This window comes from Sus scrofa, chromosome 1, assembly GCF_054392235.1.
Source record: "Sus scrofa isolate SSC_HxYL_T2T_F1_AM1 chromosome 1, Sscrofa_HxYL_maternal_Yorkshire_Landrace_v2.0, whole genome shotgun sequence".
Lineage (NCBI taxonomy): Eukaryota > Metazoa > Chordata > Mammalia > Artiodactyla > Suidae > Sus > Sus scrofa.
Genome location: NC_139383.1, coordinates 200,981,459 through 201,000,614, shown reverse-complemented (window position 1 = coordinate 201,000,614; position 19,156 = coordinate 200,981,459). Strand labels below are relative to the sequence as shown.

Sequence of the window (19,156 nt, the reverse complement as noted above, 5' to 3'; positions counted from 1 at the left end):
TACCCCTGCTGGCCACAGCCATAGCCACAGTAAAGGAGGGTCTGAGCCACATATGTGACCTACATCGCAGCCCATGGCAATGCAGGATCCTTAACCCACTGGGCGAGGCCAGGGATCAAACCTGCATCCTCAGGGATGCTAGCTGGATTCATTTCCGCTGTGCCACAATGGGAACTCCAGACAATAAACAGATCTGCAACAACACATTGAATGAAGGTCATCTTATATTTCATCACATAAATTTACCACCTAGTCAACAAGTCAACAATGAGTCAAATCTAGTCAAAATTTTTATTAGTAACTTGGATGAAGGGGTATGTTGATCAGATATTTGGATGACACTAAGCTAGCCAAGATGCCTAATGCACAAGATTTAAAGAATCAGAGATAAATCATCTCAATCAAAAGGAATTATGACCCTAAATTGACATAAAACTTAATAAATATAGAACAGTGTCTATCTAGTATCTCTTTGTTCAAACCCCATTGTTATGGGGAGTGGGGAGCATACCAACTCTAGGAAGGGGGTGAAAGTAGGGTAGGCAAATTGACCATCCACCTCAATCAGGTATCAACAGACAAAGTATAGCAAGACTAATGGTGCAACACAGGGGATAAAAATTATAAATGGTCACCTAGGAGGATGTAAATTTCAATATAACCATATCATTAGCTCAGAAGCGCTGAAAACAGGTCATCCGCTCTATGGATAAGCAGGTTCTGCAGCCATTTCCCTGGTAGGATTTTCCTGTGAAAAGTCCAGAAGTTCAGATCATGGGTGCTGCCAGGACCTGGGGGAGGGGGAGGGAAGAGATGGGCTAACTTTTCACAACTTGCAAGGAGAAGGCTGACAGTTCTCAGTTTGCAGAGAGAAACTAGGACCTAGCAAGACTCTCTCTTGCCACTTGGCACATTTTAAAAAGTTGAGCTAAATAAAACTCCTAGAGGTGACTGATTGGCTACAGATCACTTCTAATAGAGAGCTCTGATCTTAGCAAACTTACTTGCTAAAAAAAAGTTTTTATCTTCAGGTGTTTGGAGAACTGAGTGATTTGCTGTCTGAGATGGGTGTGTGTAAAGCTGGGCAGACATTCAGCTTTGAGATGGGATGTCATGCTCCCAGCTGGATGTTAGGATGGCTCAATGGGGTGTCTTCCTCCTGCTCCTGGAAGGAAGACCTGGGACCAGTCCTTCACAAGCCTGTTCTTTGTCACTGTCATCCTTGCTCCCTGGCTTGCAAGATTTTGGGGGTCTGTCACTGCTGCGGTCATTTGAGACGAGGTAAAAGGGGCCTATGGGTAGCCGGATGCTTCTGTTTCAGCCACACTTGGCAGGCCCTCTAAAAAAGTGGGAGGTCTGGAGTTTTCATTGTGGTGCAGCAGAAATGAATTGGACTAGGAACCATGAGGTTGCCAGTTCAATCCCTGGCCTAACTCAGTGGGTTAGGATCCAGTGTTGGCCGTAACCTGTGGTGTAGGTCACAGACACGGCTCAGATCCCACATTCCTGTGGTAGTGGTGTAGGCCGGCAGCTGTAGCTCTGATTAGACCCCTAGCCTGGGAACCTCCATATGCCATGGGTGTGGCCCTAAAAAAGAAAAAAGTGGGAGGTCTATCCATGATGCTGTGGTCGATTAGGCATTTTAGGGTTTTGCCCTGACAGGTTCTTATTGCCAACTCAGGAGATTAATAAAGATGAGTTTACTTTGATTAAATTTGCAACTTCCCACATTCATTCTCCAATTATCAGCAACTAAATACATAGGAATCCTCACACATATACACCATTCTCACAGATCTCTTTTATGAAAGGTTATCATGTGGTTTTGTGACTAGATAGGGAAGACCCCCGGTTGGTGGTATTTCTCCTTGTTGTTTGGACCACAGTTAAGACTATCACATTTTCCCTACAGGCAGTCATTTACCCTTCTAATTTATTAGGCGGTCAATCTGAAGTGTATGTCACCTTCCTGTTTGATAGATTTTAAGTTCTAGGACTCTTAGGCCAATGATCTGCACAAAGTGAGCTACAGACACAGCTGTTCCACCACTGATCATTAGTCAACTCTGTCAACTTTGTGGCGGAATCTAACAAGAAAAACCTAAGAGTGTTTGCTGCTTTTATCTCTCTCTCCATAATCTTTGACTCTGAGGGCTGAAATCAGTTGTGGACCAAGATACAAGCTCAATATTGATTCTCCAAGCCCGTTCTCACCCTCACTTATATTAGCACTTAATACCACTGTGTTTCAAGGTCAGGAATAACAGTCCATCAATGCCTCAGATTCTGTGTTTACTCCCAGTATAAGGAAGAGAAAGATGGGCTTTTCTCTGGTATGCCAACACCATGGTTTTAGTATCAAGATCCAGAAAAGTATTTTATCCCATCTTTTAGCCAGCTTTTATCCCATCTTTTATTATCACAAAGCCAGTTGCTCTACATCCAAAACCAACAACTTCCTAGTTTTATGTATGTCTTTTTAAACGTATATAGACCCTTCTCAATATAAAAGCTCAATAATCTATAAATAATTTACCGAGATTGGCTTGTGAACAGAATGGGTGCTCAGTTACAGGAGATATAATTTTTTTCAAGCGAAAATCAATGATGATGTACTTTGTGTATCATCTTGTTAGAGCAAAGGCCAAATATTTCTTAAGGAGAATCTGGGCACTGACAGATGGTCCGTTCTTACCCACCTCCAAGTGAAGGTGCAGTGGCCTTCTGTCCACCATATGTCCTTGTTACATACCTCAGATTTAATAAGAAGTTGTCAATCCCTCCCTAGCTGGCTTGATTATTAAAGCATATGACTCTGAGTTTAACTGGCAACATGGAAGCTCTGTGATCTAGGCACTTAGCGGGATGTTTAATCTTTGAACACACAGCTTCTCCTTAACTACTTTGGGAAATGAACAAAGTAGTTCATTTTGGAAGATCATGTGAAGGACAGCAGTGCACTTGTTCTTTTAGATCAGTACTTTTCAAACTTTTTTACCCATAGAATCCTTGTTCTAACCACATCTTTCTTAGAAGCTCCAGGTCACAGAATGGGATGCCAGGAAGGGATGGGGAGCTTGGAGTTCCACCACGGATGGGCACCCCAGAGCCCAGTGTGAGAACCACTGATAGATCCTCTAATACCCATCCATAGACAGCAGGGGCAGAGAAGCACAGATTGGCACATGCAGACTCTGCAGGGCGGGGGGAGGCTTCCTAGAACAACTTCACTGAATTATGCTTTGCGCCACTTGAGCTCCCGCTGGCAGGCGTTGTATGAAACAGTTCTAGGAAATGACCACAATATCTACTACAAGATTGTGGTTAAATGCATTATTTACCTGGTTTCGCAGCACCTTCTCTGGGAGAACCCCAAGGAGAAAATATTTCCTATTCTTTATACTGGAAATCACTTAAATTCTTCTGAGCTAATGGTTCGTTTCCTCTCCTGGATACAGTGATTGATCCTTCCCTCCTGGGGCCAGTCACTAGAGAGCTCAAGAAGCAAGTCTGCAGACCACTCAGAGGATTTCATGGCTGGCACTTCAGGATCCAACTGCTCGCTCAGCTCCACCTTGTTTTACAAAATGTATTACCTTTGCCTTCATTCTTTCGCTTTGAAGTTTTTTTTTTTTTTCTTTGTATGTTGCTCTACAGCATATTTTAAAGCTATCTCAATCTTCTTTTTTTTTTTTTTGTCTTTTTAGGGCCACACCCAAGGCATATGGAGGTTCCCAGGCTAGGGGTCAAATTGGAGCTGTAGCCACTGGCCTACAGCACAGCCACAGCAACACAGGATCCAAGCCACATCTGCAACATACACCACAGCTCACTGCAATGCCAGATCCTTAACCCACTGAGAAAGGCCAGGGATCAAACCTGCGAACTCATCTCTGCTAGTCAGATTCGTTTCTGCTGAGCCATGACGGGAACTCCTACCTCAATCCTTTTAAAAACAGTACTGTATATAAGAAAGCAAATTCTTATTAAGAACATCTACCAACTGAAGCCACATGCAAAGCAAGGAGATCAGAATTATAAGACCCTAGACCCAAAAAGGACCAAGTCAGGGAAATAAGCAAGTATGTTCCGGAAATAAAAATCTTCAGAAGAACATGACAGCCATCTTCAGAGTTCTTATAAGGCAAGGAGTAAGTTTACCCTGTATTCCTCCAGAGAAGGAACCTAGAATCCATTATAGTCATTCCCCCAAAGCTGTCGAATCTTAGAACTGGACAAGGAAAGGACTTCACAAATTGGTGAGTTCTTTGTCACAGGAAGTGTTGAAGTGGAGCCCAAATGCTCCCTGGTTTCAAAGTTACAGAGAAGTGGTGGACATCCTTTGAGTTCTCAGCAAGAACCACCCTCCTTTGGAAGAGTTTCTTCAATTTTCACTAAAAAGGTGGACATAGGCTGCCATGTATCTGCCATGGGAACATTCCCACCTCTGCCACAACAGACTGGACCAGTGCTGGACCCATGATGCAAGCTGGAACCTCTCTTGAACTAAAGAATAAAATAGGAGTTCCCGTCGTGGCGCAGTGGTTAACGAATCTGACTAGGAACCATAAGGTTTCGGGATCAATCCCTGCCCTTGCTCAGTGGGTTAATGATCCAGCGTTGTCGTGAGCTGTGGTGTAGGTCACAGAGGTGGCTCGGATCCCACATTGCTGTGGCTCTGGCATAGGCTGGCAGCTACAGCTCCGATTAGACCCCTAGCCTGGGAACCTCAATATGCCACGGAAGCGGCCCAAGAAATGGCAAAAAAACAAATAATAATAATAATAATAATAATAATAAAATAGCCAGAGTCTGGTAGAACTGAAATATGATCCAGCACTGAGGTCCATGTCAGAACTGAGACAACCTGAAGCAGGCAAGGTCCAAGATCTGGAGAAGCAAATGAAGAGCCAGGCTGGAGGAGGTGGCCTGTGGAGGTGCAGGGAGAATCAGGGGCAAGAAAGCATGCAGACAGAGGGGAGAAGGCTGGTGACTTGCTGCTCCTCAGAAAGCCAGGTCTACATCCCTCAGTTCCTTGCTTCTGTGACATTCCTCATCTCTGAACAACAGCACCCTGTTACTGAAGCTGTTCTGTGCATGGCAGGGATTCCCCAGATGGATTATGAGGCTGGGGAAGGTTAGTGGCCCGGAAGCTGGGTGATCATCACATTGCTCTGAGTAAGCTTCCTGGGTGCCAGCCTCTAGAGACTGATTTAGTGGCAAGAATCAGACTCTGAGAAAGGTCTATCTTTAAACACGATCCCTCCCCCCACCAAGCCGCCAATGATCTTGCTGCTACTTGGCCGGTTTGGGAACCACTGGATAAAGTATCATCTAGGGTCTTGGTCCCTTTAAGATGCCCAAAGTTTGGTTTGGAAGTTGACACAATGCAGCTATCCTTCATACAGAAAGAAACCTAAAATTTTCAACACAGTCACTTCAGAGAGAACGGTCAGGGGCCCCTGCAATCCTCCCAGGGTAATACAATCTCCAGATTGAATATTAACAAGTCCTATTGATCAGCACACATGACACGTACAGGTTCCCAGGTTCCAGGCCAAGGTGTTTAAACACTTGAATCAGTGACCTAGAGAATGGAATTAAAAGTATGTTTACTCAGCGTATTAATGCTATCAAACAAGAAAGAGCATCTAAGCACATTGTTCTTGGGCACTTTGGTTTTCCTAAGATGCCAGCCCTCTCTCCTCAGATTAGGAATGTTAGAACACAGGGCTTTGCCCTCACATGGCCACGGACATCTTGATTCAATTGCACAATCTGGTAACTTTTTGAACACTTTTAAATATGGAACTATCACCCCTGATACATAGCAAGGAATTTCCAAGTCTCAGATAGATATTTTCACTGTGTGAAAAGGAAAGCCAGTATGTGGGTGATGCCCCTCAGTGGGGCCATCCCCTGAGTTTCACTCCTGCAGGGATGGGGGATGACAGGGGAGAGGGGCCTCTAGCCTCAACAGAGACTAGTTCCTTAGACACCGCTCTGCAGGTGTTCCCCTCCCTCTTCCTGTCCGCACCACATGTCCTGCTCACCTTTCACAGTGGATAGCCCAATTCAGTTTTGATTTAATTTTTTTTTTTTTTGGCTGCACCCACATCATGCATTAGTTCCTGGGCCAGGGCCAGGGATCAAATCCGCACCACAGCCTTAGCCAGAGCCAGAGCAGTGACAACACCAGATCCTTAACCCACTAAGCCACCAGGGAACTCCTAGCTCTTTCCTGTTTCTAGTTACGAAGCTCTCCCTTCCCCTTTATCTCAATTCTGTCACTAAACTTGTCCTGATATCTGGGGTCTTTCTCCTACCAACTCATCAATCTCAACTCCTATAAACAAACTCTACACACACAATTCAAGTCCAGTCCCACCCCTGCTGGTGTGCCCAGTCTTTTAATCTGTCCACCCCTTACCAAATGCCTACACCTCTGAGACCTACTGTCAACTCTCTCTGTTCCACTGTGCGTTTTATACTGCTCCCTGCTCAACTCACCCAATTCTGCTCACAATTGACCTCTGCTGTTTTCAGTAAGTTAATAGCCAAAAAAAATCAACACACTGCAGCCAGGAGTGGAAAGAATTTCTGTCTCTTTTCTGCCTCCAGTACATACAGGACTCCACTGAAGTTTCTCTGCATCTTCCACTAGGGGGTATCACTCCATAATTTTTTGAAAAAGGAAGTCTGCTGAATACAGTTCTTAATGAAAAATTAAGTCCAGGCACAGTAGATTTTTTTTCAAACTTTTCTGAACACATGCTGTAATTTTATGAAGCAATTTAATTTGATTCCTTTTAAATAAAAGCTGCCCCATGGGCAGAGTAATAGGCAATAATCCTGAGCAGTATAAACTTATATAAGGGAACGCCAATTAAAAACCCTTGGCTCTATTATGGTAAGATAAATAGTCATGAAGTAAATGCAAAAACTGAGTACAGCCAGACAAGTGAAGTTATTTTTGCTTTAACAAGAGAAATAGATATGCTGAACAAAAGTTGGCTTCAAAACAAAATTTTGTTAAACAAAAATAAGGCAACTCAGATGTTCTGGGATTTGGCATAAATGGAACAAAATTCTCTTATCTTTGGGGTACAGAAGATCTGCAACACTAAAAATTCGTTCAAGTCTTTTGGGTTCTTTTAAGAGGACGTATGCTCAGATATTACACTGTGGTGACTGAAAATGCAGGACACTGGAATTTAGTGTCCCATAGACTCTCGAATCCTCCACTTACCTCTATAAGAACTTGACCAGCTTCCATTTCCTTAGCCTCAATCTTGGTTCTGCATCAGTTCAATGGGCATAATAAAAGTACCTACCATCTAGGTTTGTGGTATGAATTAAAGGAGATACTGCATATAAAGTGCCTACAGAATGAGTGGCCCACAGTAGGTCCTCAAAACACATTAACCATTTACTCAATGAGTCAGTGCAAGGAAAACTTCCTAGGATGGATGACTAGGAACAGATATCTTTGCATTAAAAGAGATGTTTACTATCATTTAGGCAAACACATTCATATAGGTAAGCTATCAGGGACCTGAAAGGTTAAGTAATTTGACAAAGGTCACACAGCTATTCCTTGATGAACTTTAGAGCAGAACCTGGATTTCTTTAATGTCAGGGCAACCTTCTTTCCCCTATCCTATACTGCTTCTCCTAGTATTTGATAGTTTATTAGCACAGAGTAAATATATTCTGTGGTTCACAATTGATTTTGTTGCCAAATTTTGGTGACTATAGCCAAGAATACACTGTTGTGGCAATGTCAAAAACTCTACCAATATGTGTCTTTAACATGTTTGACTTTAAGCCCCTTTCCTACTTTTAGAAATTTATCCTAAGGAAATAATATAACATGAAAGGTTATATGCAAAAAGATATCTACTACCATATTCTTTGGAAAACTGAAAAACTGGAAATAATCTATATGCCCAACAATAGGAGAGTAGTTAAATATGACAGACTCATGAAATTTGGAACCGTTTAAAAAATTATGAAGACCACCAAGAAACGGAAAATATTTTATTCTTCATTTCATTCCATTAAAAATGTAATTTAACAGATGACAATAACTACATTTTTAAAAATTATAACTAATTAAAAGTAAATAACTATATGGATGACATCCAGAAAATAAAATGGAAAAATAAAGCAATTTTAGGAGTATTGAGATTGGTTACGCCTTTTTCCTTCACTTTCTGAGTTCTTTTCATAAGAAACAGATGCACTAAAGAATTGTCCAGAGTGAACTCATGTCTTTCTTCTTTTTTAATGGCTGCACCCATGGCATATGGAAGTTTTGCGGCTAGGGACTGAATCCAAGCTGCAGCTGCAACCTGCACCACACCTGCGGCAACACTGGACCCTTTAACCACTAAACCAGGCAGAGGACTGGAGCCACTGTGGCCGGATTCTTAACCCACTGCACCACAGCAGGAACTCCAGAATGAGGTCACTTTTTTATTGGGACTGGGAAGAGTTTACATGATCCATGTGTCTTTTCATGCATCATGATAACATGTAACCAAGTGAAAGACACGAGGTCAGGGCCCACCTTTTACACTGAACTCTGAAGGTCAAAGCCATGCACACCAGATCCCTGACCTCTCAGAACTTACAAGCTGGAGGAGAAAATATGACATATCCATGGATGTCGGCACCGCACCACCTGCTAAATCCTTAACATCCCATCTCATACTAGGGGTTTTCTCCTCCCAGCTTTCATGCCACCTACTCATTAACATCATTAGGGCTGCCAGTCAGCTGGTCCCTATGCTTTCTTTTGATTCTCAGCTCTATTTCATTTTCTTTGCTACTCTGCTTAAATATTAAGGCCTATCAGTTTAGCCACCCTGTCCACAAAAACTAATATCTTAAACCTTCGTTTCTAATTCACCTGCGCTTAAAGCCCCCCTGCGCTGAATGTGTTCTATCACTTGCCTTCTCCCAGCCTGGGATGCGGGACTCCCTGAGACAAAGCTACCCAGCATCCTTTCTCATCGTCCCTCTCCCACTCCTCAAAGTCCTCCCTAGTCTCATGCTTTCCCTCCCCACCCCCCATGCCTCTTACTGCACAGAAAGAAATTCTCCCCTAGAGCTGAGCCCAAAGCACTGTTGCACTCTGCATCCATCCTTACTCCCTGCCTCCAGTTTCAGAGCTGAGCTGACCCTGCACCTGCTCTGCAGACCCAGCGCCTCCTGCCTGCCCCAGCTCATTGCATGAGCCAGTTGCCTTTCTCCTCAACCTTGCCTGAACTCCTCCTATTTCCCTCACAATAAACCTTTGCTGCTATCTATAAAGAAGCCATTCCCTTAGGATACATACTCTTCTAAGTAAGAACCATTTGCCTTTCTCCTCCTCCCTCCCCGATTCTTCCAAAGTAGTTGTCCTACTTTGGCTGTCCCATGTCCTCTTTCCCTTGCCTGAGACAGCCTGACTCCTCCCACACCACCACCCAAATCGTTTCCACAGGAGTTGGATCCGATGGTGGCTTTTCATTTCTTCTCTCACTTGAAACCTCAGCTGTGCTTCACCCTGTTGATTAGCCCCTGTCCTGAAACAGTTTCTTCTTTTAGCTTCTGGGGCACCCTGGTGTTAACTTAGTTATGGGAATGAATAAACTATGAATAAGATGAATAAATAAAATAAAAAATAATATGGGAATTCCCGTCATGGCACCGCGGAAACCAATCTGACTAGGAACAATGAGGTTGCAGTTTCAATCCCTAGCCTTGCTCAGTGAGTTAATGATCCGGCCTTGCCATGAGCTGTGGTGTAAGTGACAGACATGGCTCGGATCTGGCATTGCTGTGGCTGTGGAGTAGGCCAATGGCTACAGCTCCAATTGGACCTCTAGCCTGGGAAACTCCATATGCTGTGGGTGCGGCACTAAAAAGACAAAAATTATAATAATATTAATTTTGAAAATGAAAGTAAAAATATAAATAAAATGAATAAAAGGAAAATAATTAATGAAATATGGGGTGCCTCAGGGGAAAGCTATCAAGGCTCTCAACTCTACAGGAGGACTCACACCTCAGGGCAGTGGTTAGACTAAAAATTCCACTAGATTAAGTTTGGGGAACTGAATTCCTTCCTAGAGACCGGTTTTGTGGACTCTGTGTCAAGCCAACTGATGACTCGATGATATAGGGGTGGGTGGAAGCCACCAAAATGATACAGAGAACTATTTATTCATTTATCTTACTGGAAAATGGGTGTAGTACAGACTGGATCACACTGTAGGAACCTGTTGACAATACTGGGCATTTCCTCCCTTGGGGTATGATTAGAAGTAAGGGAAGTGGAAATCAAGTCATCAAGTCTCCCTCATATTCACTAACAGCTAAAGCTTCCAACTCATATGCATTCTATTCAACAAGGTGGAATGAATTTTCCATTGTTAAAATGATGCTACTTTTAACTTTTAGTATCATTCTTATAAAGCACCATTTGGTACTTGAGTATATATTGTCTGTTGGCTATTTTGATTCTTTTTTACTCCTAAGTAATATGTCCCTTGTTAGACTGCAAATGTCTTGAGGTCAAGGGTCTTTTTCAGCCTAATTTTCTTGTCTTCTACATTGCTTAGCATAGGGCTAATACTTGAAAGATGCTAAAAACAAAATAAAACCAAAAAAAAAATTAAAAAATAAAACCAAAATGCTGTTGCTCAATTTAGCAAGAATTTTAACTTTCCAAATTTCAGTGGATTTTGAATGACTCCTGAATGTAATGTATTATTCTAAGTGCAGAGTGTAACTCAGAAAATATTCAAGCTATTTGAATATCAGAAAAATTCAAGCATTCTCTGAGCTCAAAGAGACTCAGGAACACCTCAATACATAAGGAGGATTTAGAACAAAGCTGAAATGGCCAGACAATCCCTTGTGTATACTTTACCAACCTAAATATAAAAGCCAGAATCCCAAGCAATGTTCAGAGTTAATTTGGGTTTTCTTTCCAATAAGTCCTATAAATCCTTGAAGGTCATCTCCTTTGGCCAAACAGCCCCAGCATCCTTGCCTGTGGATAGCAGCTGGGTCTTTTGGGACCTTGGATGGGACCTTTTTCCAGTCAGGCAAATAATCTGAAAAGGAAAAAAAATAAATCACATGTAGTCCAGGGCATTTTTCTCCTTGTATGGTTTGTCCACTAACTTGAGAGATATTTAAAGGCTCTGAACATCTTGCTTTCATTGATTCTTTTTGGAGTCATATTATTTTCAGAGAAGTTTCCACTTTTCTCAGTTATCCCACCTAATTGGGGCACCTGGCCAGAAAATCATTTTCCCTTTAAAAAAAAAAAAATGCTAGAATTTGAACGCAGGCTTTGAATTCGAAACAGATTTACCAGAGCGTAATCCCAGAGCATTACAATTTGTGGCTAAAGTTGACTGAAAGAGGGTCCATAAGTTAACCCACAAAGAAGAGAGGGCCTAAAGACGTTTTCATTTCCTTTCAGATAAAAGATGATTAATTACCTGAAATCTTCAAGTCTCCAGAACTCACGGTGGAACTTTGCGCTGGGGGCTGCAGCTTCTACGATTTCAGGCAAGACTGGCCCGGGCACTCCAGTCACTCATAAGGCGGAAGGGAAAGAAGTACCTGAACAGGGTATGAGCCTCTCAGTCGCAGCCTAGGGCCGCCACTCACCTTGGGGAGGAGGAGCTGGCGTCCAGAGCCACCCCGGCGGGGAGGAAAAGCAGCCCTGGGCTGCCAGGTGAGGTAAGGAACGCCCCGCCAGCTCACCTCCGTAGAGGCGGGGCGCGGTTCCCGATCACTCATAGGGGCGGAGCCGTCTGAGCACCTGCGCCAAGGCGGAACTGAGGGGTCTGGTCACTGCACGGAGGACCTAGCACCAAGCCTCACCTGTGCGGGGGCCGGAGGCGGGGCCAGAACTCACCTGAGCAGGCGGCGACTTGCCCCGGGGGTAACCCCGGGCTGGCCTAGCGCGGAGGGGGAGAAGCCCCCGGGCGGCTCCATCCGTACGTCCCCATCCGTACGCCCCCGCGTCGGTCCGCGCGGCAGCCATGACCTGGAGCGCCACGGCTCGGGGCGCGCACCAGCCGGACAACACCGCGTTCACGCAGCAGCGCCTCCCCGCCTGGCAGCCGCTGCTGTCAGCCAGCATCGCGTTGCCGCTCTTCTTCTGCGCGGGCCTGGCCTTCATCGGCCTGGGCCTGGGCCTCTACTACTCTTCCAATGGCATCAAGGAGCTCGAGTACGACTATACCGGCGACTCGGGCCTCAGCAACTGCTCGGTGTGCGCCGCAGCCGGGCAGGGCCGCGCGCCGCCGCCCCGCTGCTCATGCGCCTGGTACTTCTCTCTGCCCGAGCTCTTCCAGGGCCCCGTGTACCTCTACTACGAGCTGACCAACTTCTACCAGAACAACCGGCGCTACGGTGTGTCCCGCGACGACGCGCAGCTGAGTGGGCTGCCGAGCGCCCTGCGGCACCCGGTCAACGAGTGCGCCCCCTACCAACTCAGCGCGGCCGGCCTGCCCATCGCGCCCTGCGGCGCCATCGCCAACAGCCTCTTCAACGACTCCTTCTCGCTGTGGTACCAGCGCCAGCCCGGCGGGCCCTACGTCGAGGTGCCGCTCGACCGCACCGGCATCGCCTGGTGGACCGACTACCACGTCAAGTTCCGCAACCCGCCGCTGGTGAACGGCAGTCTGGCGCTAGCCTTCCGGGGCACCGCGCCCCCGCCCAACTGGCACCGGCCGGTCTACGAGCTCAGCCCCGACCCCAACAACACCGGCTTCATCAACCAGGACTTCGTGGTGTGGATGCGCACTGCCGCTCTGCCCACGTTCCGCAAGCTGTACGCACGCATCCGCCAGGGCAACTACTCCGCCGGGCTGCCGCGGGGCGCCTACCGCGTCAACATCACCTACAACTACCCGGTGCGCGCCTTCGGCGGCCACAAGCTCATCATCTTCAGCAGCATCTCCTGGATGGGAGGCAAGAACCCCTTCCTGGGCATCGCCTACCTGGTGGTTGGCTCCCTCTGCATCCTCACGGGCTTTGTCATGCTGGTCGTCTACATTCGCTACCAGGACCAGAACGACGAGGACGAGGAGGACGAGTAACTCCTGCTTTCAAAGTACCCTTTCTGAAAGCTTCTTGCTTCAGCTCTCTTGCAAGCTTCTTTTGGGTTTCTGTCTCTTTGACTCTCACCCAATTCCAGCCTCGCTTCACTTGGCCTCCTTTTGTGGATGAGGAGACCAGAGAGAGAGGAATTACATCCAATCCGGGGCCTCCAGACTTTTCTGGGGTGTTTGAACTGGTAGAGTGAGACATCCCGGCCGCTTCTCCCCATCTCCTTCACCATTTACTGAGTTGACATGTTAGGTTCTTGGAGAGCAGAAGGGACAGTTGGGACTGCTCTTATTCAGCTCCCATCTAATGAAGAGCTAGACCTAGACGTTAGAGAACTCATTTGAGATGCAGCAGCAACTTGGCTCCTGGCTCTGACTCTAGAGCTTTAACCACTTCTGTACAGTGGTTTTCTTTCCCTTTTTTGGGGTGGGGGGTGGGGGGTAGAAAATGAAACCCACAAATAACCAGCAAAGGCATGGACGGGTAGGGAGAACGCTCTAGTTTAAAGCGTAGATGGATTAGGAGGCCCCAGAAATTCTGACAACAAGGCTGTGGGGAGACCCTCGAAGCTGCAGTTTAAACCAGCCCATCTGGAGATTCCCCTGTGTTCCCTCAAACTTGGAAATTGGGGCTCTGAACCAGGGAGTAAAGAGGATACTGCCTGTTTCCCTATTTGCGCATTTGTGGGAGGCTGGGTCCGAAGTAGTCACTCAGTCCGGTTTTTCAGGCAACTGGTCATTTGTTCCCAGGAGCAGTGACTAGCACAATGTTGCTGGTTTGGTCTAGCTCTCCTCGTTGAACATGAGAAGCTCTCTATAATGTGCAGAATGAGTGAAAACAAATAGTTGGCATACAGTTTTGCAGAACAGGGGTCTGTACCAATTCGTTTGATATTTGTGAGAAATTTGTTTATTATTATTTTTTATTTTATTTTATTTTTTTGGCCAGGGACTGTGTAGAAATTTGAAAATGCCAGGTCAGCTTGTACAGCTCAAAGGGGATGTTTTAACCTTAGAATCAGGTAGCTGGAAGGGACCTTCTAGGGAAAGTAATTTCCCTAAAGCCAGGTCTTTGTCTCTTGACTGCTGACTTGGTTCTCTTTGTCATCTAAGTGATTTTTTATGCTTAGAGAGAAAGGGCTACATTCATACCTTTTCCCTTGGGTCTAAGAAAAAAAGTTTTTAATCTACGTTCTCAAATGAAGGGTGTTTATTTCTAGTACTATGCTCAAATGAATGCTAAGGAATATAGTCTCATGTAAATTAGAATCTTAAGAATTACTTAACCTTTTAATCTCTGAGTACTCTAAAATCATTCTAATATATATACAATTATTCCAAGAAAATAGAATTTTAAAAACCCTCTTATGGCAAAAGAACTTAAGAAAAATTAGATCATCTTAACCATTTATTTGCCAAAAGCAAACAGTTATTTGGTAGAATTCTCAGTGCCTGTTCTTTGTGATGGCTACTTTCCAGTTACTATAATTTTTACTCATGCCTGTAAGATAGTGTAATACCTTGAGTATTTTTTCTCAGTAGTCAAAGAAATACTGAATTGTATTGAATACTTTATATTAATTTTATTTTACCCTATTCTAGTTCTTTGAAAATTATTAATCTACAGACCATGCATGCTCACTGACATCTGTTCAGATCTCCTAGAACAATTGTGATTTAAGAGACTCCATCCCAGTATTTACATAAACTAAATATACAATTACAAAATATATTATAATCACAGTGTATTGCCTTCCAAACTCCTGAAAATGACACAATTTTATTGTCAGATTTCATATCATGATTTTAGGCTATAAATATATGATCTTATGTATATAGAGTAATTTTTTATTTATTATGAATGTATGATCAAGAAGCTTACTAGCCTAACCTCTCTTTACAATGGATAAGAAGATTTACTGCTTTTTTTATTACATAGTTGAGAGTAACCATGTATTTTTCTATCGTTTTTACAATATTCTATTGCTATAAAATTTTAAATGACTATAAATTAAGATATTCTGATTAACGAATATGGTTCTAGGCCCTATTCTCTGGGTTTTTGAAAGAGAATAAAGGTTATGTTTGTGTTACCTTTGTTACCATGTTTGCTTAATTCTTTTGAACCATGATCTTAAAGGCACAAACATTTTAAAAGCTACCACCTACCAACGACTTTGTTCATTTGTTATTAGCAGATTTATAATGTAGGAAGAAAATAATTTTTCAGAACAAAGCTCAACGTGAACTCTGTCTTCCTGACACAGAATTTGAACTTACATCAAAATCAATGTGTAGTACAAATCAGACAATCTTCAACTACTGTTAGAATTTGGTAAAATGTGGTCAATTTTTAATAATATTTAGTATTAAACGTACAAAAGAATGTGGTTGTAGAAATCTTCCTTTTCCATTTTTGCCTTTTACTCACATTCTAAACTGAAATTATTTGTTGGGTATTTTGGACTACAAAGCCTCAGAAACTTTAAAAACAAAAAGTGAAACATTTTCCTGCGCTGTGGGCATTTTGTTTGGTATCCCAGAATTCTAGCTGGGCTTGAATTCTTACGTTGTCCAGAAAATGGTTCCTAGCCAGAGCTGTGTCATTTGGAATGAGACAGAAAAGAGTGAACCTCAACAACTGGGTTGGAAATGTGCTTTGATCTCTGTTGTAAAGTAAACCACAAACAAAAGAGAAACTAATGTGGTTGGCGGGAACTCCCCAAACAGAATAATATAACAAGAAAGACTTTCCAAGAATCTACAGAATCAAATCAACTAAACAATTCACTGACTATACAGTTGTTACAAATCAGAAACAAAATAATAGTCTGCCACTTCCTCTAGTAAAAATATCACTTCACACTATATAGCCACAACCCTTTCTGCCTCATAGTGTCTGTGCTCTCTTCCTGTCACTGAGGATCTCAGCAATCTTGAGTAGATTCTCAAAACGGGGTTATTGATAGAGCTGCAGTGTAATCAATTCCTATATGCCCCTGGGTAAAAGTGATCTGTTACCCTAGTAATAGTAAATTGTATTAAATATACATTTATTTTTATTCAGCATTTCTTTGCATCCTGGATATTTTTTCCCCTACAGCTAAACCATAGCTGACTGATTTGAGATGACACAATTTTAAAAATTATTTTAACGTGGATGCCAGGAGAGTTTCTGTCATCACTGTCCTCCAACAAAAGCAGAGTCATTTATAAAGTGTCATCAAGAAGGTCTTAGTGAATCTGATTGAAACACTTTACGGGCCCAGAGAGACCTTACATGAGAGTAACACTTTGTGTAAAGAATTTGCAAAAGTTGCAAACAATGTTGATGCTATGTATACAGCCATCCCCCATGATTTCCCCCACAAGACTAACAACATGTATTACGAAAAAATACTTCCCCACTGGTTCACCACCTGGCACTGTGATTCTTGCCATTAGTGATAATAGTGTAGATTAGCTCAGCACAGTAAGATGGCATTCCTTTATTCATGCACTTGGCTGAGCAGTTCACCATAGGATAGAAAGCTCCTGGAGCAGTGAAATCCAGCATAGACTGGGGATGTAGGGGAGAGAAGAGGGGGAAATAGAGAAGAGAAAGGTGAGGTTTGGAGCATGGGGTATTTTTCTGGACCAGCATAGTGTCTAGAAGGGGGTCTTGGGCGTGAAGGGAGTCCACTTTAGAGGGCAGAGCTGGCCAGCAGACTCACTGATGACAAGGCCTTGGAGAAATTCAGTAAGTGGATGGTGGGTCACCTCCTGCTAAGCTTCTCAGCTTGTCTTTTTGATCAATTTGAGTGTGATTTATCTTTTTCCTTAGAAGCAAAAGGTATTACTGTCAAGAAATTGCCTTGCTTTCCACACTGAGCTCTTAACCAAGTTCCCACTAAAGTAGCTGAAATCTTACATTACTGATGAAAACTGTAAAGGATGTGTCATTAATAATGATACTTTGTTCTTCTAAAAGGCCTTTTTTCTGAAAGTCCAGGGTGCTTAACACTATGTGGTCTCATTAATCGTAGCCATCAAAATGCAAGAGCTTTTAGAAAGTCATCAAGACTGACATGGGAGAAATACATTCCCTTCTCTTTTGCTCAGTTTTGTTCAGAACTCTACAAAAGTTAGCAGTTTTTCTACAAAAGAATCACCTCTGGATGAGGCAGTGATAATCATTTCAATGGGCCACTTGAGTTTTCTCAAAGGAAGACACAATTAATTCCTGTTATTATTATTATTTGCTTTTTAGGGCCACACTTGTGGCATATGAAGTTCCCAAGCTAGGGGTCAAATAGGAGCTGCAGCTGCCAGCCTACACTACAGCCACATCAACTTAGGATCTGAGCCGCTTCTGCGATCTACACCACAGCTCACGGCAACACTGGATCCTTAACCCACTGAGTTAGGGCAGGGATTGAACCTGCATCCTCATGGATACCAGTCGGGTTCATTACCACTGAGCCAAAATGGGAACTCAGATTCCTGTTATGATTTTAATAAGTAAAAGTCCTATCCCATTTTTGTGAAAGAATCCAAAATGAGAGCTGCATCACTTCGTATTTATAGTTAATGACAGAATGGAAAACACATTTTACTCTTTCGTTTTCAATTTTTTCTACAGGGCTTTAGGGATTAAGACATGTATCGTTATGTCAACATAATTTGCAAATAACTGAATGACGGCATCTTTCATACCATCAGGGGCAAATCAGCTCATTTATTCAGTTTCATGACTGTTTAAAAACGTTATTGACCATCCCACATACAAATGGCATAACTCATATCTCCAACCCTAACTTCTGTCCAGACTCACATGTCCAGCTGTCGCTGGGACAAACCTAAATGTCCTACAAACAGCATAAGCTCAGTATGAAACCCAAAGACCTTTCCTCCAAACCCATTCTTCCAAGAACAGTCCCAGATGCTGAAAATGACTCATCTATCCCGCTCAGTCATCCAAGCCAAAAACATGAACTGGCTTCTCAGCAACTCCCTCTGTTTCTTCCCACATGCAACTGTTTATCAGATCCTGTTGCTCCTATATCCCAAATGCACTTTCAATCCGATCTGTCTTTGTCACTGCTCTGGCCCAGGACTTTGTTATTTTCCATCTGGAAGTTGGAGAAGCCTGCTAATTGGACTCCAGTTTATTCTCCACATCCCAGCCGCAACGAGCTCGCCAAAAGGCAAATCATCACGTGACCCTCAACTCCCAATCCCTCATGTCTACACACCGCCTGCAGGAGGAAGTCAAAATTCCTTAGCAAGGCCTACAAGCTCTTCATGGTTGGCTTCACTCTGAATCTTCACCCCTTTTTCCTCCAAGGCTCCACCAAATTCCAGCTACATTGGATGATTTGAAGAGAGAGACCTGAGCCCAGCATTCCCTCATGGCTTTGCCGGTGGTCCGGCGCATCCATGTGATCACCCGAATCTCCCCGGTCATCCTCAAGGCCACGATCAGTGTTTGTGACTCCGCAAAGTCCTCCACCGCCCTCCATGCCCTGTCCTCAGCCTCGTCCTCCTTTGTGCTTATGCTTCTCTCACAGCACTTGGTATGTAGCCTAGAAATTGCTTATTTGCTTATCTATCTCCATAGTCAGACTGTTCTGCGTGCTAAGGATTTTTTTTTTCCTTCTGATTTATCTCCAGTAATGCCAGACCCAAGCTGGGTGACCAGCTTGTGGTGGGTCCTCAAACATTTGTTGAATGATTATTAGGAAACTAAGGATTCCCTTACTTGACTACCACTGCACATGAACATGTTATTTCTTACAATACAGTTGAATGCCCAGGAAATCATTGAAGAGACAAAGGCTATGTGGAAATGACACCCTAAACTTGTGAAAATCTTAGAATAAGGAGTGTTATAAATGCACACACATTTTTAATAGCATGAAAAGGCTAAGCTTAGCATTCCCATTTGGATAACTAAAATGTGCAGTTGGGTTTTCCTTCATAAACTAATTGCAGACATGAATAGCAGATTGCTTGCATTAGTTCACTGTTAGTGGGGACAGTTATTTTATACTCAA

At 43.6% G+C, this 19,156-nt stretch overlaps 1 protein-coding gene and 1 long non-coding RNA gene across 2 annotated transcripts; one reads left to right on the top strand and one right to left on the bottom strand.

Moving 5' to 3' along the window:
• Positions 1–8,025: 8,025 nt before the first annotated feature.
• On the bottom strand, positions 8,026–11,635 carry LOC146406956 (uncharacterized). The gene is made up of 2 exons (XR_014820306.1): positions 11,502–11,635; positions 8,026–11,108 (listed from the first exon to the last, which is right to left on the bottom strand). It is a non-coding gene; the product is annotated as an uncharacterized LOC146406956 (long non-coding RNA).
• A 223-nt stretch (positions 11,636–11,858) lies between these two features.
• On the top strand, positions 11,859–15,214 carry CDC50B (cell division cycle 50 P4-ATPase accessory subunit B). Its single transcript, XM_021062472.2, has one exon. It carries the CDS (start codon positions 12,051–12,053, stop codon positions 13,110–13,112), a length of 1,062 nt encoding a protein of 353 aa, XP_020918131.1. The 5' UTR covers positions 11,859–12,050; the 3' UTR covers positions 13,113–15,214.
• The last annotated feature ends 3,942 nt before the right edge of the window (positions 15,215–19,156 follow it).